General features: G+C 42.3%; 1 protein-coding gene across 16 annotated transcripts in view; it reads right to left on the bottom strand.

Moving 5' to 3' along the window:
• Positions 1 to 90: 90 nt before the first annotated feature.
• PIAS2 (protein inhibitor of activated STAT 2) overlaps positions 91 to 20,640 on the bottom strand; it is a 32,305-nt gene continuing 11,755 nt past the window's right edge. For 3 of the 16 annotated variants that reach the window (XM_074933208.1, XM_074933200.1, XM_074933209.1), the window contains exons 3-14: positions 17,482 to 17,566; positions 16,795 to 16,845; positions 16,586 to 16,676; positions 14,118 to 14,252; positions 11,117 to 11,222; positions 10,426 to 10,499; positions 9,367 to 9,527; positions 8,633 to 8,766; positions 8,037 to 8,208; positions 5,649 to 5,785; positions 3,811 to 3,848; positions 91 to 2,144 (exon numbers count right to left, since the gene is read on the bottom strand). In XM_074933208.1, coding sequence (XP_074789309.1) covers positions 1,959 to 2,144; positions 3,811 to 3,848; positions 5,649 to 5,785; positions 8,037 to 8,208; positions 8,633 to 8,766; positions 9,367 to 9,527; positions 10,426 to 10,499; positions 11,117 to 11,222; positions 14,118 to 14,252; positions 16,586 to 16,676; positions 16,795 to 16,845; positions 17,482 to 17,566 — 1,370 coding nt within the window. In that variant the 3' untranslated portion in view covers positions 91 to 1,958. The other 13 variants (XR_012635653.1, XR_012635649.1, XR_012635652.1 and 10 more) reach the window with 13 other exon arrangements.

Below are 20,640 nucleotides of genomic sequence, written 5' to 3'. Positions count from 1 at the left end.
GTCCTAAAAATGGCATTTTCCGACATACGTGTCTGAGTCACACATCAGTTTGGCGTTAAGAGTATAAACAGCATCATCAGCAACAGGTACCAGTTTAAAACACTTTATTCAGAACAACTGTGGAACCTCTTTCCACACTTTATTTAATAGTTCAAGTCACTGTGCAATTGTGATGCAGAAAGCACTGATCTGCTGCAGGCCATCAGGAAAAATCATGAGCAGCATGGCTTTATTGGAAATAAATCACACTAAAAACCGATTCTTAAAAGGTACAAAAAAAACAGATAAGGAAAGGAGAAGAAAGACTGGATGCAATATTAAGACCAACATGTGAATTTGAAGGCTGATGTGAAAGATCATACAAAAAAGGCAATGAGGAGTAGTAATGCAGTGTTAAAGGTACAGGCAGACACAAGATACAATACATCCAGCTTCTATTTCTTATCCAGGTACTTCGTTCAAATACTGTAACAGCAGTGGAAGGCAAAAAGCACCAGACAGCTGACTAAAGAAATAAGAAAAAAGGAACACAAAATTGGGAAAAAGTGAAAGCTGGTAATTAGGGAAGGAATAATCTCAAATACAGTTACTCAACAGAAACACAACGCTTGGAAAAGCTGCTGTGTCAATGTGTAGATTAAAACCATTATTCAAGCTCTGTGGAAATGACTTCATTTTCCAGGTCTGTAACCTCTTCCACATACAGTACTGCTGAGGTTATGCTTGGAGGTGTGTGGGGAGATGCTGCGTACACACAACAAAGCAGCAGACCCAGAGGAATGAAACAGGAGGAAGTTACTTCCATTGATTTAAAAAAGCCGCCATTGAATTAGAAAAGCCACCATTAGGAGGTGTGTCATGTGGGACAAAGCATAGTTAAGCCCTAAGCCTCCAATTAGGGAGGAACACTGTGCAGCTACAGCTTTTCTCTTCTAAAACCCCTGGCCTCCCTCCGAGGCAAACTGGAGTGCAGCATTCCCAAACAGAACAGTCAGTCGAGTGACAAGCCAGGAGCAAGAGAACCTAGAAAATAATGCTGCACCGGAGAAAGTAATTCCCATTTTATCCCCTTACAGCTGCCAGGAAGGCATGAACGTCCCTTTGTCTGTTGAGGGACAGCAGTTTCAAGGAGAGTCACCAAGGCCTTTATAAACTAAATTTGAGTTTGGAGGCCTTCCTTCTAGCACCTCTTGAAGTTATCAAACCACAAACTCAACTACAGCTTGACTGTGCATAGTTGAGAGTTTCTGATGGCAGGGAGACATCCTAATTCTGACATGACAGCACAGAGATTGTGTAATGCAGGGTTTGCATAGATAGTTTGTCCCCTCCCCAGCATAAGACCATTAAGAGGAAGAAGTCACATCTTAGGATTTTGTTACATTTGTGGAAAACATGATATCAGGAGGTAAAAACCCACCCCACCCACTTTACAGAGGTTTCCCCTCCATCCCCAGGGAAGGGGGTAACAAGAGACCTACAACACAAGTCATGGCTATTTCAAAGATTCATTGTCTTACAGGAAGTTTATTACAGGCCCCAGTGAAAATACTGAATTCATCAATACATACACTTACGCACCTTTGTCCAGGTTGTAGTTGTTCTGGAGTGGTTAAGTGCCTTTTTTAATAAAAAAATTTGTTTTTACATTATTGCTGTGTTTTACAACTTTAAAAGACATCTGTGGAATTCATCCAGCAACAGAAAAAAGTCAGTTTCTCCGGAACAAGCTAAAAGCATAAAAGCATGTTCTGAAGGGGCCTTTTCTACACCAGCTATTTAATGAACAAGAAAAAAACCCTATCACTTCTGTTTCTAGTGTAGACGAAGTTACTCCATTTTCCAGAAAGCAAATCCTTTCAATAAATACCAGAATAACTTCTGAGATGCTGAAAGTTCCAGAGACACAAGCAGCAGCTCTGTGCAATTCTCCTGGGAGTCCCGTGCTGCCCCTTGTTTCAGTCCAGTGAGATGATGTCGGGGGCACTGCCTCCACCGCTGATTATCACTCCTGTCTCGCTCCTGCTGGAGGAGCTAACGTGCGTGCTGCTCTCCTGGTGACTGGTTGATGTGATAATGCTGCCAGGCGTGCTGCTTGTTAAGGTTGAGGTGAGACTATCCAAAAACATAGGAGGACAGTACTGCTTGAAACAAACAACGAAGAATGAAGAGACTAACTGCATGAGGGAAATGTATGCTCTGAAGATACATCTTCCCTACAACAAGCACAGAACACGTTATGAGCAGAACCTCGTTAACACATGCACAGCCAGAACCGGAGTGCTGCAAACCAGCGAGTAAGCAAGCAGAGATGGTAGCCATGAGCCCTTCTCCCTCATCCTCCTCCCCCCCCCTTTTTTTTTTCTTACTATCTGGTTAGCTTGAGCATTGACTAGCATGTTAAGAAACACTATCATGTCCTTGATGACCACAAAAAACCCCCAAACACCTTTGCAGTTGGAGAATGGGCACAACAGCGTATTTCAGGCTCCTTTCATCACGAAAAGTAGCAGAATGCTTTTTGCTACTTCAACGGAGGTTAGAATAATTCCATCCCCTCAAAGGGCAGCAGCTGTGCTAATCAAGATTTTCATAGCATATACCTGCAATGATACATGCAGGCTTCTAAACATTTTAGCAGTGATAAATGAGCCCTGATCAAGCCTGATTGAGAAAAATCACTAAGTTGATTTAAGTTTCCTGAAGTGGAAGAAGCCTTCTCAAAGCAGTGCTGAATATTCTAAGCATTTCGAAACAGAACATGGTTGCTAGGTGTCAGAGGAGGATCATCTCAGACACCCCCACACATGCATACATACGTTGTTCAACACACCTTTCTTTCTCTTACCCTGCGGATCGCAACCTTGGGCCTATGTTTAGAACTGAGCCTGAACTGTTTGAACTGTCCAAAGTGGACATTTCAGAGCAGCATACCTCCTTCCAGTCTCCCACAGGAACCAACTTCTGCTATTCCCACTTTTGGCAGTTCAGATCTCAAGGTCAGGCAGAGTATTGCGCAGAGATCGCAAGTGGAAAGAAAAGGAGGAAGTTCATCCTTTGTTTTTAAGGCAACAGAAGGTCGACTCTGTACTGCAGAGTCCTATTACTGTGGTCTTCTAGTGACAGAGATATGAAACAGGGTCTGTTTCAGACCCTCTTGTCTTGAGGAACCGATATCCCACCACGTTTCAAGGTTGTAGTCTGTAAGAGTCTACCTACTGTAAGAACCACTCTCCCTAACAGTGTAAAGTTTAAGTTTCCAGGAAAGGAAAAGCACCACCTAGGTACTTTTATCTGCGAAATTTCCACATAATCCCAAACCAGTGCGGTTTAGGTGTTACCTGGAGGGATTTATTTTAAGACTGTTCAGTCATGTGCCCATCAAATTCATGAAGATATTTTCTTTAAAACTTAATCTTCTCCTAGTATCAAGACCAACAAACAGCAGCCAGTGAAGCACATTTACAGAGGTTAGTCTGGGCTACAGACACACAGTATGAACTAAGAGCACGAAGTAACACGATGGGTGTATTCAGGTCAGCAGTGTGCATGTATCCACTTTGGAAAGACAAGTTATCAATAAAGAGCGAGTTTCCACGCCTGGATTTATCCTGGTGAGGCTAACCTGAATCCTCCCTTAAGGGCTCTTTGTTACCACCTCTTGCCAAGAAAATGGATTTTCCTGGCCTGTGATTAGGTCTAAGCGAGTGGACTGCAGACATGGCATGGATGATGACAGCGCCCTGATAGTTGTTCGAGCAGTATGTCACAAAAACCAGACTTGGAAATTAATTATGTTCAGAAACATACCTGTGAATCAACTGGGATTAGTGAAAGAAAATCCAGACCTAGAAGGAAGGATAATAAGTTGATGTATTTTTCTTTTATTTGGACTCAACAAATTTAAGGAACATTTTTGTGGTCGTAGAACAGATTTTGCAATTGTTACAGTTTCTAAATGGAATATACCACTGTGACACCACTCTCAAAGACTACTTCAGGCAGCAGCAAAACCAGTTATCTAGTACAAGTGGCTCTTTTTAAGAATGAGAATGACATAATGGTGATTATTCACTGGATATTGCAGGGTGGTTCAATGTGGTTGCTTAGATGGAGGTTGCCGTTTGGAGCTGTTGGTTCATAATGCAAGTTTCACTGCATATTGTACCTGACTTGGCCAAACTGGGACATGAAGAGTGTCATCACATTAAAGATGCTGGAATGAAGTAAAGTCACAACATGCACAAGTCCAAAAACAAGCAGCAGGTCTCTTCCTCCACCCATGGGCAGCCAATAAGGAAACATTTCTAATATCATCCCCGTTTTGTGTCTAGACAAATAAAAGGAACGAAGAAGAGGAAACTACAATAGTTCAAGGTATATCCTCTAAGAGCAGTGACAACTAGCGTCTATCTTATACACCATTAGCGTGTAAGCATTCAGGGTAAAGATGTTTAAAATTACGAAACCAATGAGAAATTACAGCCTTTTTTGTTTTGTTTCTAAATATTGGCCTTGTGTTTGCTATGTCAACAGAAAGAAATGGTAAACTTCCTCCCTCCCTCTCCCCTCACCTCCAAATCTGTTCTGGCCAGTGGCATCTCTCCTCCTCTTCTCCATTACAGAAAATTTTTGAAGGAGATTTAAAATCAGCTGCTTTTAAAGAATTGACAGCTTCCTTTGTTCTTACACGTTCTTGAACTTCAGTTGATAGAGAGAGACAACAGTTCTCTCAGCTTACTCTCCTATCCAATTTGGGAAGACAACTGATTTCTTAACAAGGGAGAAGTGGAGGGAGGGAGCAGTAAGGGAACCAAAATGGACAGAGAAACAAGGGGAATGATAACCATCCCATTGCCAAACTGGTGCTGAAAGAAAGGAAAAAACCCAGAGATGTTGCAGGGGAGAAATGGAGACAGGCAATGCAGGGGGGAGAGGGAAGTACAGGAGGCCAGTGTGACACCTGTCACCACAAGTCACCATTTCCTGGGCTCTGGGTTCGTTACAGCCGGCAAAGAGAACCCCCAGAGTCCCTATATACAGTGTGCTTTTCAAGGACCCAGGATAGAAAACAATCAGTTTCCCCACCTTTTGTCTGATATTTAGCAGCAGTGTTGAAGAACACATCATAGGCATTTAGGGTATGTCTAGGTAAAGAAAGTCAGTAGAGGTCAGCTTACATATTGTAGCTCACCTTAACCTTTTTCATACAGTCTAGACAAGAGCACCACTATAATCAGCTAGCAGAACATCTCTACATCTAGGGCTGGGATGAGTCACTGCCATCATACGTCTGTAACTTAAATAAGCAGCTACTCTCCCTCGCATCTACAACACATAACAAACGGATGTTTGCACAAAGTCTAACTGAATATAGAGAGATGTGTTTCTGGCTGCCGTTCCAAAGCGCCAGTTTGTACCCCAGAAGCAATTTTTTGCACATCCCTTTTGCAAAGTGCAATCCGAAACTGGGAAGACAGCCTGCACTGGACTTGTCTAGACATCAGTGAAATACTGCATATAGTCTTGTTCCATTAAAAAAAAAAAAAAGTTGATTGATTTTCCCAATTTTTACACCACCACCCCCCCCCCCGCCCTGCATATTAGTAAGACTCTCCGAATACACATTAAAAATAGCCAGCACCTACCTGGCAAGTCTGATGAGATATTGGATATTGGGTGATGGAATGGTACTGGATAGTCTGTTAATGAAGGAGGAATAGCAGCAGCATTGACGGACGTCACACTGGGCACTCTGAGAGCAGATGGATGATACATCAGAACCCTGTTTTAAACAGCGTGGGAAATTACAAACAACCTGGCCGTTAGTTAGGGAAGAGAAACGATGCACCGTTGTGCACTCTCATTCACAAGGTCTCACGTGTTACATCACAACTGTGGCACGGCTACTCACTACACAGTATTCCACTCTAATTTCCTCTTTCATAACAGTCTTCATAATAACATGACCGTATTGTGGCTCTCAACAGCAGCTGTGACATAAGAGCAAGCTGGCGTTAAAGGACAGTGCTGGATCATTTATAACAGTCTACCACTTGGAGACAGAAATCTGTGGAGCACCCTGGGAGGAAGGTGCAGGTAGCCAGAGCCACGAGGAGAGCGCGCGTTTCCCATTTCTCCATGTAACTGTTCCTCAAGGCTGACCTGTCAATGTCAAGGGCACAACTGACCCTTATTCAGCCCCTGGAGCACAGATTACATGGGTGGGAATTAAATATCAAACCTGTCTTTACTCACAGCCTGGGCCCAAGCTAAGTTCAGCTCTCCAGGAGTATGCAGCTGGTTAAAACCCTTCTGCATCCCCACCTTCTGCCCGATTACTTCACAGAATCATCTACATTGGAAAAGACCCTGAAGATCATCCAGCCCAACTTCACGGCACTGTTAAAGATGGTGCCGTGGGCATTCAGGCACCAGCCACGTGCATAAAGTACTTCATGAACTCCAAGCCAGGTGGAAACACCTGGACTCCCACTCCCAGCCGCTCTGCATCACACCCTCCAGCCCACCAGCCATGAGTGTTACCCACTCAAGTCTTCCTCCCCAGACTGCTGCATTTACACTGCTTCCGATTTCAGACCCTCCCTTCTCAAGCAACTCTTATACTTCAGCCTATGTTGCCCGTGCCTATAGGAAGACACCCCAGTTTTGCCAAAACTAGCATTCAGGCAACATTGTTTATGGGAGATAAGCTATTCCCCAAAAGCCTGGCTTTGACCTGGATCTGAAAAATGAACACACACCATTTCAATACCCAAACAGCAAGGAAAAGACATTGGTCACAGATAGACAAGAAAACTGAGTCCTTCCACAATTACAGTTGCAGGTAGCCGTCTCAGACAAACACAGGAGCACAGAGAAGTCTTGGTGCCTTCTGAAACTTCATTAAGAGATGTATTTGTAGTTATTTTTTCTCACAAAAATAAGAAACAGAGTCGTTCACCGAAAGAGCTCTCCACAATCCTCACAAAAAGCAAGAGCACTTCAGTATCACTGCTGGAAGCTGCTGAAGCTGACTATTTTCTCTACCAAAGACCACACATTCCTGTGGACTAAACACAGTACACCTGCTCATTACTTCAAGAGCTGGCCAAACAGAAAGGGGTGGTTTTTACTGCTATTATACACACAAGACATAATACACTACGCTGAGACACACAGACACGCCCGTCATGCAATGCAGTAACACTAATAAGCCATTCCTAAAAGCTGATGCTTGGAACTGCCTCGTGGAGCAGGGACTGCTGGTGAGCCTAACCACTGCTCCCTGCGGGCCAAGAGCAAGAACTTTACAGAAGCCACAAAAAGTAACTGCAGCCGAGTTGCACGGACTGGGACGGACAGACAGAAGAAGGCACAACAGTCAAGAAGGTGGTTAAGCCTTCTGCCGAAGTCAGGCACGACTACGGAGATGGAGCAGTTGAGAGAGGACTTGGGAAGTCGTTGGTTGTGCTAACCAAGGCATAGGACTGACTGGTAACTATGGCTAATGAACTCTGGAATGTCTTGGACACTGTTAACAGAGAGATGGAGGAAAAGCTTGTCTTGAGTCTAAACAGGAAAGCACCTCCCTTCCAAGACTGACAGGATGGATGAAACACACAACTCAGCCTGCTTTCCTGGGCACCAGAGCAGACTAGATAAAGGGTGTAACAGACAGCAAGAGAAAAGCCTTTAAGATGACACTAACTTAGCGAGAATGCGTAACGCTCCTCTGCCTGGCATAACCCGATTTCTCAGGGGAACCCTGTCCAATAGCTTAATCAGCTTCCTTTTCTATGGAGAAATATTCCTGCAAACACAGCAACAGTCAGTGCAAGATTGTGACATGTAAAACTATTTAAAAGTGTTTTTCCTGTACAAAGGTACTGCAGCAACACAACCTTCCGCAAGGAGAGGCCTAGAAATTCTCTGGAAGTGTGGAGCTGGATCCTGAAGAGTTACAAGTGCATTCATCTACACATCAGTTTATCTGAGACATGACAGAATAACAACTAACTTTAAAATTGACAAACCCTTTGGTTGGGCTTCCTTGTGTTTCAGACATAAATACGCACTTCCTTTTGGCAGGAGGATCTTCCTCTTCATCAGAAGAACTTTCTACCGTCAGGTCAATAACATCAACTTTCTTCTTGTTTACCTCACTGGCCTCTGTCACAGAACACTGTTTGCTAACCACACTGGAACCTAAACAAGAAAATAAAATACGTTTTTTAAAAGCTGTTACGATCAGCAGTTTCTATTTGCAACAGAACCAGCAACTCAAATCCTGTTTTAGCTCAACTTCCTGGCCACTACAGAGAATGTTAACAGCCTGGGAACTATTTTATCAGTATTCTGCATCATGTTGAGACTATTAAAGCACAAGCTTTAATCCTCACCAGTTTAAGGACCTAAAACAAGAGCAACTTTTGTTTTCTTAACTGCTATTACAAAGCAGTTAAGCCCAAAAATGCACACTTTTAGAGATATAACCCTTTTTTTCAGTTTAAATAAAAGAAGTATTAAGCCCTCCACAAAACAAACGTCAATATCCATACACGTTATACAAGCTACAACTGAGTCTCCAAGGCTTTTTGCTGATTTGCAACCAGCACCCAGATGGACATACTTTCTATTTTGGTGCTCTGTGGACTTGAGACATTCACAGCTTCTTTCTTTAGCCTCATGGGGCACCAGGCACCATCTTCTTGGAATTTAATCTCATCCACATCTGAACATTCATTAAGGATTTCCATAAAGAGCCTGAAAAATAAAGTTGAGTGGTTTTATTTTTGATTCCAAGTGCAACTTTTAAGTGACAAGGAGTCACAGCTGAAAAGTTAATTATGATCACCTTCAACCTACTGCAAGTACTCTCTCCCTAGTTCGTGTTACCTGAAAGCCTGTAATTATGGCCTTTGCAGACATCCAGACACTGAAACCTGAAAGTATCCCAGCCTACCCCTGTTCCACTCCAACACCTGCTGGAATTCATAGACTTCCACATAGAAGCAGAAATCATCACGCTTTGGATCAAGTTTGACACTTGTTTATGAGTTAAGGTTAAATTTTAAAGTTTATAGCTTCAGAGATAAGGTCATGTGAAAGCGAGACCTATCCTTAGAGTCACACTTGGATTTCTCCAGAGGAAATATACTGAGGCTGAAGAGTCTGATGACCCAGTTAGGAGATAAACTTGTGCAGTTTCTGACAAGGGAATAGAAACTAATGGTCTAATGTTTCCTCCCAGTCTAAAGCATTCTGACAAAGAAAATAGTGTGAAATGGCTAAAACCCAAGTCTCAAAAGTATCAATCATGAAAAATGTTAAGTAATTGTGTAGTCTGCAAACCCAGTCTCTTACCCATCTAATATTAGGCTCTCATAAGCTGCCTTTTTGTCACAGACAGGGCAGATCCAGGTAGGCTTCCTTTCGTTCATTTGAAGATAAAGAGCAGCATCAAAACATTGCAGGTGTGTGCAAGTAACAGCCCGGCATGGGATTGTCAGTCTCATTTTCCCCAACTGCAGGAGATGCATTTAAAAAGTGTCAGAACAGAAGAGAGTGAAGTAGGCCTGGACGGCTAACAATGAAATCAGAGGCAGTAGGTGAAGTAACTGTCTCTTCTCACTACAGAGGTGCCCAGGTCACTGCAGGCAAATCCACCCTATCAAAGCACATACAGTGCACTTAAAGGAACAATAAGACCACCCTCAAAGTCTTCACTGAGTTGAAAACAGTCAGAAACATTGCCAATGGACCTACATCAATGTTATTTCTAGGATTTTATTTTTATTAAAAAAACCTTTAATGAAGCACTCTCTTTTATAATTTTCTCTTAGCCAAATATTTCAAGGGTTTTTGTGAACTCCACTTATGTTAGACTCAGAATGCTGTAATACTTGTTTTAACATTTACCTTAACAGACCAGTTGTAAACACAAATCCAGTTTCTACCTGGGAAGAGAAACCCCAAGGCAGCGTTACCTTGTTACGTGGTGATCAGGGGATTTTTGTTTGTTGTAGTAGCTGGCTGTAAGCAATACCACTGAGACGGGGAGATCTTAAGTTTTATTTACCACTGTATCCTGTAATTATTCTGTCACCCTGCCCAATTAGTGTCAACGCCTCAATATACAAGATTACCTACCTCTTCTAAAGGCCTCACTAGACACACATGAGTAGCAACTTGGTTCTGACTGCATTACAACTGAGGCACTCGCAGTTCTAAGCCACAGCTGGCTGAATGCTGCTACAACCAGGTGCTTGTAGATGCACCCTTCTACCTGCTATCCTATATTAATGAATCAGGATATAACAAAAGCCAGTGAAGTTTCTAAAGCAGGGCCTTTTAAAAGCAGCCCAACTCTGCACTAAAGATTAAAGTACAAATCTGCATATAGTAATTTCCAGCCACACTTACAGGACACATCAGAGATACTCGCAGACTGGTTGTCGCAATCTCACTATCAGGATCTGCAGTTAGTTTTTCTTTAACTATTAAAATAAATTAAGAAGTTATACACAGACATCATTATTTAAAATGCTAATCTTGATTCACCAGTACATGTACTTTATTTCCCGCTATCCAAAAAAAAAAAAAAAATCAAGCACCTAGGAAATTAGTTCACAGCAATATCAAACAACAATAGTTTCACTGCTTACAAGCAACTGGCAAACACTGTGCATCGCAAGATTGTTTGATGTGCAGCAGATGCACTAACAGCCACAAGGGTTAGTACAGCAAATTCAACCCAACATGCCAAAAGATAAATAAAATAAGCATCAATGAGTGAGGTACGAAGCCATGAGGTATAAATCAGCATCACATGCAAGGGAAGAGAATTTAGGACACCTACCGGCCCCTCACAGCCCACCCCAGTGAGTGGTGCTGGTGGCATTCCTGTAGGAGCACTTCAGATGGGATCTCTAGGTGTGCTCCCTACCAGCACTGACAAAGTGCGTGATGCCTCAGCAACAGCAAAGGGAACCACTAATACTAATACTCTGGGCATGGACTTTCTTTTCAAAATGCTGGAAACCCCCTAAGTACTACCTGTTCTCAAGAACCACCAACCACCCTCAAAAAATACATGCAGGCAAATCAGACTTACTCAGTGCTCTGGAATGATCAGGGTTTCTGATACCTTTCATTTTTAACCTCTGCAAAAGCATAGCTGAAGTGAGCTGACGAACGAGATACACAGACATGGAGTAATTCTACAAAAAGAGTGATTAAAGATTAAATATTGATTTCATACAGCACTTCTGCTATGACAACAGATTACTATTTACACTAGTTGTAGCACACAGTAAAAACAAAAACATGACAATTTTTTGCTTAACTGTTATGAAAAGCATGGACAGACAGCTTCACTACTGTGAAAGAGTCCAATACTCCACCAGAATTCTCCTGCCAATCAAGTCCAATTGCCCTATGCTGGTTGTGGTTTAACTGAGAGTAACTCCACAACTACAGGGCTCTTCTCCTGGAAAGATGATTTAGGCTACCTAAGGTGACGCACCTTCTCATACATGCAGTCCTTAAGAACTTCTCCCTTTCTCTCCTAAACCCTTCCCTTTCTGCAGTGTCAGAGACAATCACGTGACAAAAAGAAAAGATGAATGGTCTTTCAGGGGCTAACACAACACTTTCAAACAGCACACAGCTGCACTGACTTCCTGGTACCTCTTCTTTAGCTTGCTCTGCACTTTTAAACCAAGCCTCATTACACCATACCCACTCCTCTGAGGCTGGCCACGTTCCCTAGCATTTACTACTCTTACACTGCTTGCCAGCTTCCTTTGTTGCGTGTTCACTCTCTCTTCAAGGTCACTAATGAAGAGAAAATTCTGCAACTCCCGCTACTGCAGAATAATAATGGTTTCATCTGTATAACACACACAACCTGCCATCTCTTATTTCCACTCTCTGCCTGCCACCTGCTTATGGCTCCTGTACTGTCTGGGTACTGCATAAGAATTTTAAACAAGAACACCTATTGTCCTGCTATTCCTTTACCACCTATAGGAAAACCAGCTCTTACCTAGATGAGGAGATAAACTCATCTAAATGCATGGGAAACCACTAGGAAAAAATGGATTTTTTAATTTTTCTTAAACAATGACCATACATTGCACTGTTTATTGCCTACGGACAGAATTCCACAGGCTCAAGTCTGACCACCTCTGTGGGATTAACGCCTTCTCTGCCCAGCAGCCCTTTGCTATGGACCAAGCAGACGCCAGTCAGCCCTCACCATGTGAGCCTGCTGGCACTCCACACTGTCCCCACGGGTCTCATCGAGAGGATGAATGGCGACAGCTGTATGCGAGTGCTGATACTTAGAGCTGAGCACCAACGTGAGACCAAAGAACTGGCGTTACCTCTCAGGGCGAGGGGGAGCGCTGGGATAACCTGCAATTCATCTACTCCCACGAGAGTACGTTTTAGCAGATACAGTGGGAGAAGAAAGCAGGGCTCAGCCAGACTCACCAAGACCACACACGCAACGCTGCACCCATTTCACGATTCTTGTGCCTTATGACTGGAAGCAAAGGCTTCGATCTTTCCCTCCACCTCTGTTTTTAAAAAACACCCAACTTTGCTAGCAGCACTGCGTTCATTTATTTTATGAACGTTGGCTTTCTCTCCGATTTCTTTCTAAAATTTTAATTAGTGTATAAAAGCTTATACTGGAGTCTCACTTTGAAACATGTGGCATCTCTAGTCCACAACTTTTGATTTTAAAGGAAAAAAAAAAAAAAAAAAAAGAGGTAAACTACTCTAATAACTGAATCCAGAAGGACTTAAACAACTAGTCAGTCACATATAGAAGAGTTCTTGACTTATCAACAGCTGAAAGGGCTGCTGCAAGAGCTATTTAAACCTGGATGAATTCAGAACTTCCTCACTCTTCCCCCCTTCTTTCCTTAGTAAATCCATAGGGGGATTTCTGAACATCCACACAGCCATTTTAAAGGCTAATTCCTTTCCAACTACCCTTAGTAACTGCAAGCACTAGAGAGCAACAGGTGTCACATTTCAGTCACCACCCCCTTTACCTCCTACCACCTGAGTCTAGCATGCTTTTCCCCCCCACTGCAGCTTTCCATTAAGTTCAGGACTGTATTATGAAGAGGCTTCAATCTTCATTTCTTCCCCCAGCCCTCCAACCTTCCCCACATTGAGTCAATTCTCCCTCAGGCCACCCCAACTTCCAGAATACTCTTCATTTTTAAGAAAACACACACTGCTCAGATACCCCGCATTACAAACGCTCACACCACACAAGTATGATCCAACCAAGCATGTTTGAGATCTATCAAGCCCAGAAACAGCTGACACCAGCAGCCTGACACCTCCCCAGTAAACCCTTCTCAGAAATCTGCTGTCTAAGGGCTTTCTGAGCTGGAAATTCCACGCCTGTTTTGGTTTATTTGCAAGGACAGTTGTAAATCAACTCATAGAGAGACCATTTTCATGTTAAAAAGGAAATCTCAAAACAACAGAGATGGAAATATCCATCAACCAGTTATTCCTATGAAATAAAATTTTGTAAAACTACTTAGTATTACTTGGTTAAAAAACACAAAAATTCTCAAAAGCAAACGCATGTCTCCACCCCTACAGCCTTCGCATATCCAGTCAGCTTAAAAAGCCTTCTCCAATGGACAGTTACAACAGACACTGAGAAACATGCCTTATAATATAAGGCTACGTAATGTCATTTTTCACAGCCATCACGCTACAAGGAAGAAAGCAGGTTCTCCTTCTGTTGTTTTGCCATGTCTGAACTGTTTTGTACTATTTACACCATGAAAAGATTTTGGTATTTTTGACACGCATTTCAGGCAACCCCTAACAGCAGGCTTTCTAATGTGAATTCTGTAAGGAAGTCTTTGCCATCTGCATGCAAATCTCATATATGCTACTATAAACTACCCTGTTTCTAGAACAAACTTTGTTTCCTGGCACTGATAATAAGTTCAGCCACCTAATACTAAACACTTGTTGGTGTATGCCTTGCCAGCAACATCAGGCAGTGGGGGAGAAGGAATGCTAGATGAGGTTATTTAGACAATTTTTCACACCCCACAGAACATACAGTTTACCTTTCCAATTTCAGAAGCCCAGGAAATGGAAATCTGGTTTGGCACTGCTGATGACAACCTAACTAGAGAAGTTATATTCAAGGGGCGCCCAGGTCGCTTCTGTTCAATCCCATTTTTTGGCGGTGGTGCATATCCCTATGGGAAGAAAGGATGAGGAAAGTGTTACCAAGTCTCCCTGCCACACTCTGAAACCTGCTGGAACAGATTTGTTAGTTTTAAACAGATCTATGGGAAGCAGAGAAACATAGAAGCTCTCTAGGCTGGAGACTAAATTCAACACTTACTCTGAGAAATATCAGTCTTTGATAGTCTAACACAGTAAGTCAGCCACAATTTTAAAGCATTTTTGGCTCAAAGTGGTTTTATAGAAGTGCTTAAAAGGTGGAAGAGAACATAGTTTTGGTCCAGGTGAGTTCACTGGAAGAGTAAAAAGTAATGTTGATGCTTTGATCTTCATCCCACCACCGCCCCACTGAAACAAAGTAGAACATCACAAGGACACAGCCTTAGTGACAAACACAGCAAGACATGAAGAGTTAATTCAGCATTTCACACCCAGGAAACATTTCACTGATTCTATGTAAGAAACGGTGGAGCTCTTGGAACAAGATTTTACATGTCCTTGGTGCCTGCTTTGCCTCCCATCAACTGTACCTAGACCCATCAGCAACTGGTTGTCACTGTACACTGCCAGGGCCCCTGAAGAGCAGCAGTACATGGAATATAAACTGTATTTATGAGCTAAAAGGCTTTGCTGTTGTCTGCAGAAACAAAAAGTGGATCTTGTTCGCTCAGCTTTGATGAAGAATTTCATAACCCAGACAGCTTTTCTCTGTAGTTTTATTTCCTATACAATGTACGTGAACTGAATCAGGAGCCATCCAGTTCCCTTTTGCTCCTAGGCAAGCCCATGCTCTCCAGCACGTCGTGAGTGGGAAGTACCTGCGCTATGTAAAGGAGCACACTGCCTAACTGCAGCTTATTCATCTCACCCTGTGTCTGTCGCTACGAAAGCAAGCCAGTCTGCAACAGAAACGCAGAGAATCTGTTCTCAGCTCAGCCAGCCAGCCTGCAGTCCACTCATCTGAAAAACTCATCCTGCACCAGAAGGATGCCAATAAAAGACTGCAGCCCTGTTTCTTGCAGAGAACTGACTGCCAGATTTCATTTAGTTCAAAATAGTGTTGTTCTATACAAGAAACTCTCCCAGACAGGATATGCTGGAAAAACACAGGCACATACATTGTTATCCGGAGAAACACACACATTCACAGCCTGGAAAAAGAGTTACTTTGAAAGACCTTAAGACTGAAAATAAAAACTAAACAGCCTCTTCCACTCACTAGCCAAGTATACCATAGGATGATCACTGCCTTTAATCCAAGGACTCAACAGATGTCACATCATTTCCTAGGTTTCCAAAACAGCTCTGTTACCAGTCCATACGTTTCACCTGACAACCAAGCCCCGGCTGTGTCTCACCACTGCCCTTTATTAATTTCAGACAGGACTCTTGCTTGCAATGACAGAATAGGGACTTGAGCTTCCACAGGCAGCTCTGCCAGGCCAGAGCACCAGGCAGCAATTGCTGAAAAACTTCCCCTAAAGTGATTCTCACCCCAGATGAGTGACACAGTAGCTACTGGGAACCTTACCACGTGTGCTTTATCACACAACACAGAGGCAGCAGATGTATGGGTACTGTTGACAATTTCACACTTAAAAGAATTAATGATTTGCCATTTCTTTAGTAAGACACAACAGCTGCAGCGATTTACAGAGTATATATCCCAGCTGCTTTGCTGTAGTAGGCCTTTCTCTACTATGGTGACTTTATAATGAGCTTACGTGGATGCACACACCATCCCTGCAATGTTTAGGAGAGTATTCCCACACACATTGTACCAGCCACAATAATCCTGCTGGTCTCCAACCTAAAATGAAGCTGCCTTGCTTTCAAGACAGCAAAGATGCAAGTTATTTTCTATTTCCCAACTTATTTTCTTTTTTAGAGCCAGACTATGCAGTGCACGTGCTTCATTTCAATCACACTTTTGATACCATTCCCTCATAACAAGAAGGAACTCGAGCCAATCACAAACACAGACAACCCAAACAGCATGGGCTACCATCAATCAAGTCAAATAAACTCAGCTGAAGACCTGTGAGAAGGATTCCACATGCAGACACAAGTTTTGTTTTTGACATATTTTGTTGTGTTAACTGTAACAGATGAGGTTTGCTATAGGTGGCTAAAACACAATTAATCCATGCAGTGGCTGCAACATGATTATAGTAGTAATGGTTATCTTGCACAGCAAATGTACAAACCATGTGCGTAACGTTAGTAACCAGGGAAATTTGAGTGATAACAATAAACAGCTTGATTGTTTTAGCAAGCTAACGTTACAGAAAAAACACACACTGCAAGTCACAAAGAAGCCACAAATACATACAAACAAGCTTACCGGCAAGGGAAACAGCTTCCCATTTACTTTAATACACAAACTACTAGGGTAATTATCTTCTTGAGGGCAGCTTGTCTCTGCTAGGCATAACCTATATCCCCAAAAAGAGAAAGCGTCATTTAAATGTCACCACATTCGTATGTCCCCCACAAACATCTAGACTTGTGTTACATTGGTCAGTTAAGAAGTGAACACTATAAAAAAGGTACCTTAACTGAACTTGGACAGTGTAATCTCTCCTGCCCCCTGGCAAGAAGTCCCTGTGACAAAGAGAAAGAAAGAGAGAAGTATCCATTTAGACAGCAGATCTCATATTATTGTATTATGCAGACAGAACCGGCAAACTGCCCCAACATCACTGTGCTTTGCTCTTATTCTTCTTTGACTGAGCTATGAACAAGTCTTCCAAGCGACACCTCTGTTTAGCTACTGCAAGTAAAGCAGAACTTTAGGATCAGCGTCCTCTGTCGTTTATAGTGACAATAATATATGATGTCGCCAGAGAGGAAAAAACCCTATGAATTCTCTTGGCTTACACCATAGGTCTTGCAACAACATGAATCCTGGGACAAAAAGATAAAAGCAGCCTTCCATTCCTGCAGCCAGGAAACATGCAGGGAAGAAAAGCTTACCACCTCTCTAAAATAGTCACAATTATTTGGAACCAACTAACTGTTAACTTTTTAGTGGCACAGGATTTACTCCAACTGCACATAAATTCTGCACACAGTAGTTCTCGAAGAAAACAAACCAGATAAACTCAGCATAACTTTGGTGAGGATTATCGCTCTGCATCTGCAAGACTATGAGATGCATGAAATGAACCAAAACACCCACTATTTCTCCTGAAATTTTGCAAAAGTTTACCTGTGTTATGCCTCACTCTTATTTCTTACCTGGAAATACAGATTTCTCTGACTTGCTGAGGTGTCAAAGCAAAGATAAAAAACTTCTCTTGGAACCTCTGAATACTGCTCTGTACTAGAAAAAAAAAAAAAAAAAAAGACACACAAAAGAGGTTTAGCCATGGTGATTGAAGTCATTGATTAAAACAGAAACTGCAACTGAGGTTTTCCTGGAACAAGGCGTAAGTCACTTAATATAAACAAATTGTGGTTGAACTGCATGTAACTGTCAACAGCAAAGCAATGGAACAAATCATTCATTCAACTATATTCGGATGGCTTAGTATCACATTACACTTCAGTACCAAAGAAGCTTGGCAAGCTGCATTCAAACAAGCACACAACAAAATGTAACACTGGTTACCTGACGAAAAGAGTACAGGTAGATGTTTACAGATGTTTACAACTGTTTTAATGTCCTACAAGAAGAGAACGTGCACCAGAAGTTATTAATGGACAGCTGGTAAATTACTCAATTCATAAACAGCTAAAGGTAACTAAGCCTTTGGGAAGGAAGGGAGGGAGCACAACTCCTAATGCCAGAGAAGCCAGCTAGACTTCATGTCTAGGAATTGCCACTCAGGAGCATTTGGCAAACAAATACAACTTTGATCTCAGAATCCTACTTGTCTATCAATGATGGGAAGCAGTAATATTTTAGTATTAAGGGTTCACAGTATGTATATTACTTTTCTACTTTCTTTCGACTAGAGAAGTTAGAAATCTTGACCTGAAATAAAGGTAGAGACTTGTCCAACAGTTTAAAGTAACCAACAAAGTAGAAGAAATGCAAAAATAGCACAACTACACCAGGCAAGTTTGGAAGAGCTAATCTGTCTTGTACACTGTGACATTCAGAGAATATGCTCTCTATGCCCAGAAAACACACACAAGAAGAAACCAAACACAAAATAGAACCCAGGTGGAGCAAAAATACACACACCCCAAGTTCCTCAAACAATTCAAAACAGCTACGTTGTGCACGTATGTGCACACACACACCACAGACAGCATTTACCATTTTAAAATAATATTCAAGCACGTATAAAAAAGATCACAGAAATATTTTGTTATTTAATTGACCGTGGGTTAAAACTAAACCCACACCTAAACCTGCTCTTGTGTTATTGTATTAGTGTAAAAGAACAACTGCACTCGCCCTCTTTAAAGAGTCACTGTGAAGCGAACTATCCTTCTAGCTCTCTGACCTACCTGTCTATTTGGTTTCTGAATCCTTAACTCTCAAACACACAAAACTTGTTTGTTCCATGTCCAAATCACCCAGGTGTACTAAGTGGGACTATAAGCTAACCACACGCGGCAGGTGCACCCGTCCAGTGAAAACAGGGCTTCTTAGCTGCTGAAGTGTAGCAGCTCCTGGCTGCCTTTGCTCTTGGGGCTTCAGGATAGTTGGGGCCTTTGGCTACTGAGCACAGATCAGATTTGGCCTGGGTATAAATGGAGTCCCTTGAGGAGCCATTTTGAGCTCACCCTCTGCATGAGCACACTGCAGTTGAGGACTCTCCCCTTGGGTTGGGATGCTGCTCAAGGAAACTCCTTGAGGTGACGTGGGTTGGGACACTGCCCTGAGCAGGTCCTCAAAGTTGAGAGCCCCTCACTTCTTAGGTGAGTGATAGAGTGTTTTGGGTTGTCATTAAACCCTAAGGAGTTGTTCTTTGTTATGTGTTTTGGGTTGTCCTTAAACCCTAGGAAGTTGTTCTGTTCTCCTCTCACAGACATTTGAACCTGTAATTTGCAGAGGGCTAGCTAATTGTGTTGACAATAAATTTTTAATTTTTGGTGGTTGCTTGTTTATTTGAGAGCTTCCGTAACACCACATCAATCTGAAACTATTAAACAAAGGAAGACTCATTTCCAAATTTGCTCATGAATCCATGTTAACAGTAATTTTCAGCCAATGTTCATATCCTTGTAACATCAGAAGGGTCCATTATTTGCCATTCCTCACATCTCATTTCCCCACTCCTCCTCACACAGATCTGAGCTGTAGCTCTGGCTGCTGCCATCTTCGAGTATTGTGCTCTGGAAAGAGTATGAAGGCAAGCAAGCACTCAGTTAAATTAATTCTGTCCCACTTGCCTACATCCTAAAACAAGCCAAATGTTACAGGACTAAATAATCCTCACTCCTATGACAACTGGGCAACCTGAAATGAAGTGCCTACAGTCTTCAAAGGAAAGAGGAATTTACATGCAGCGCTAACCCCTAAGGAAGCATTTTCCTTTCAGAAAAAAAGGATCACTTCCACAGTTAAGGAAAACAGCTGTTAGGGAAATTTCTAGCATATCACTATCACTTCTAGATATCATTGACCAGGAAACAAAAGGTAACTACACAGCAGAAATATAACATGGAGCATATGATGCATTTTATGGGACAGAGTGACTACGTGGCTGGCAACCAGTCTGGTTAACTATGAGCCAAGAGTTGTCCCATAACACAGAGTAATTCAGGAACCTAGCTCCTGCGCACAACAAACATAGGCAGGCGTCAGGCAGGACACAGTGGTGTTGACAGATTATGTCTGTAAAGGTGACGGCAGCAGGAGCCGTAGAGCTGTCCAAGACCACAGCAGCTACTGTACCAATGCTCAGGTTTGATACTGAACTTTTCTCTAACAGGGTGTCATGACACACAAACATAAGTGACAACAACTGGCCCTGTAAATAATGCTTGTTAGTAATGTTTGCTGCTTTGGGTGCTGGAGGATGACTAGGGATCAGTGTATGTCTCACCGAGGTCCAAGTCACAGCCTAAAAGACTATTATCAGTTAAGAAATTAAAAAGTTTTACAGGATGCAAACAGCCTGCAAAATGCTGAAGTGTTTCTAAACAATATTACTGAATAGTTAGGGAACACTTTCTGCCATGTAAGGTAAGACAGGCTGAATTTCAAGACAGAAAACAACTTATTTCCAAATAATTAAGTACATTTAAGAGTGAGGCATTTGAGGAAACTAAACTGAGATTTCAAGTGATGTGGAAGACAACGGCCCACTCCACATTTTAATACAGAGTATGGCAACAACCCGTAGGCTGAGAAACCTTCACTAATATCAGTACAACACTGAACCTTGCTGCACAAAGTTACCTATTTCAGTGTCAGGCGTCAGAACCAGCAGAACTGTT

The sequence above is a fragment of the Athene noctua genome, chromosome Z (genome assembly GCF_965140245.1).
Source record: "Athene noctua chromosome Z, bAthNoc1.hap1.1, whole genome shotgun sequence".
NCBI lineage: Eukaryota > Metazoa > Chordata > Aves > Strigiformes > Strigidae > Athene > Athene noctua.
The sequence above is the reverse complement of the archived record's forward strand: the minus strand, read 5'-3'. Positions and strand labels throughout refer to the sequence as shown.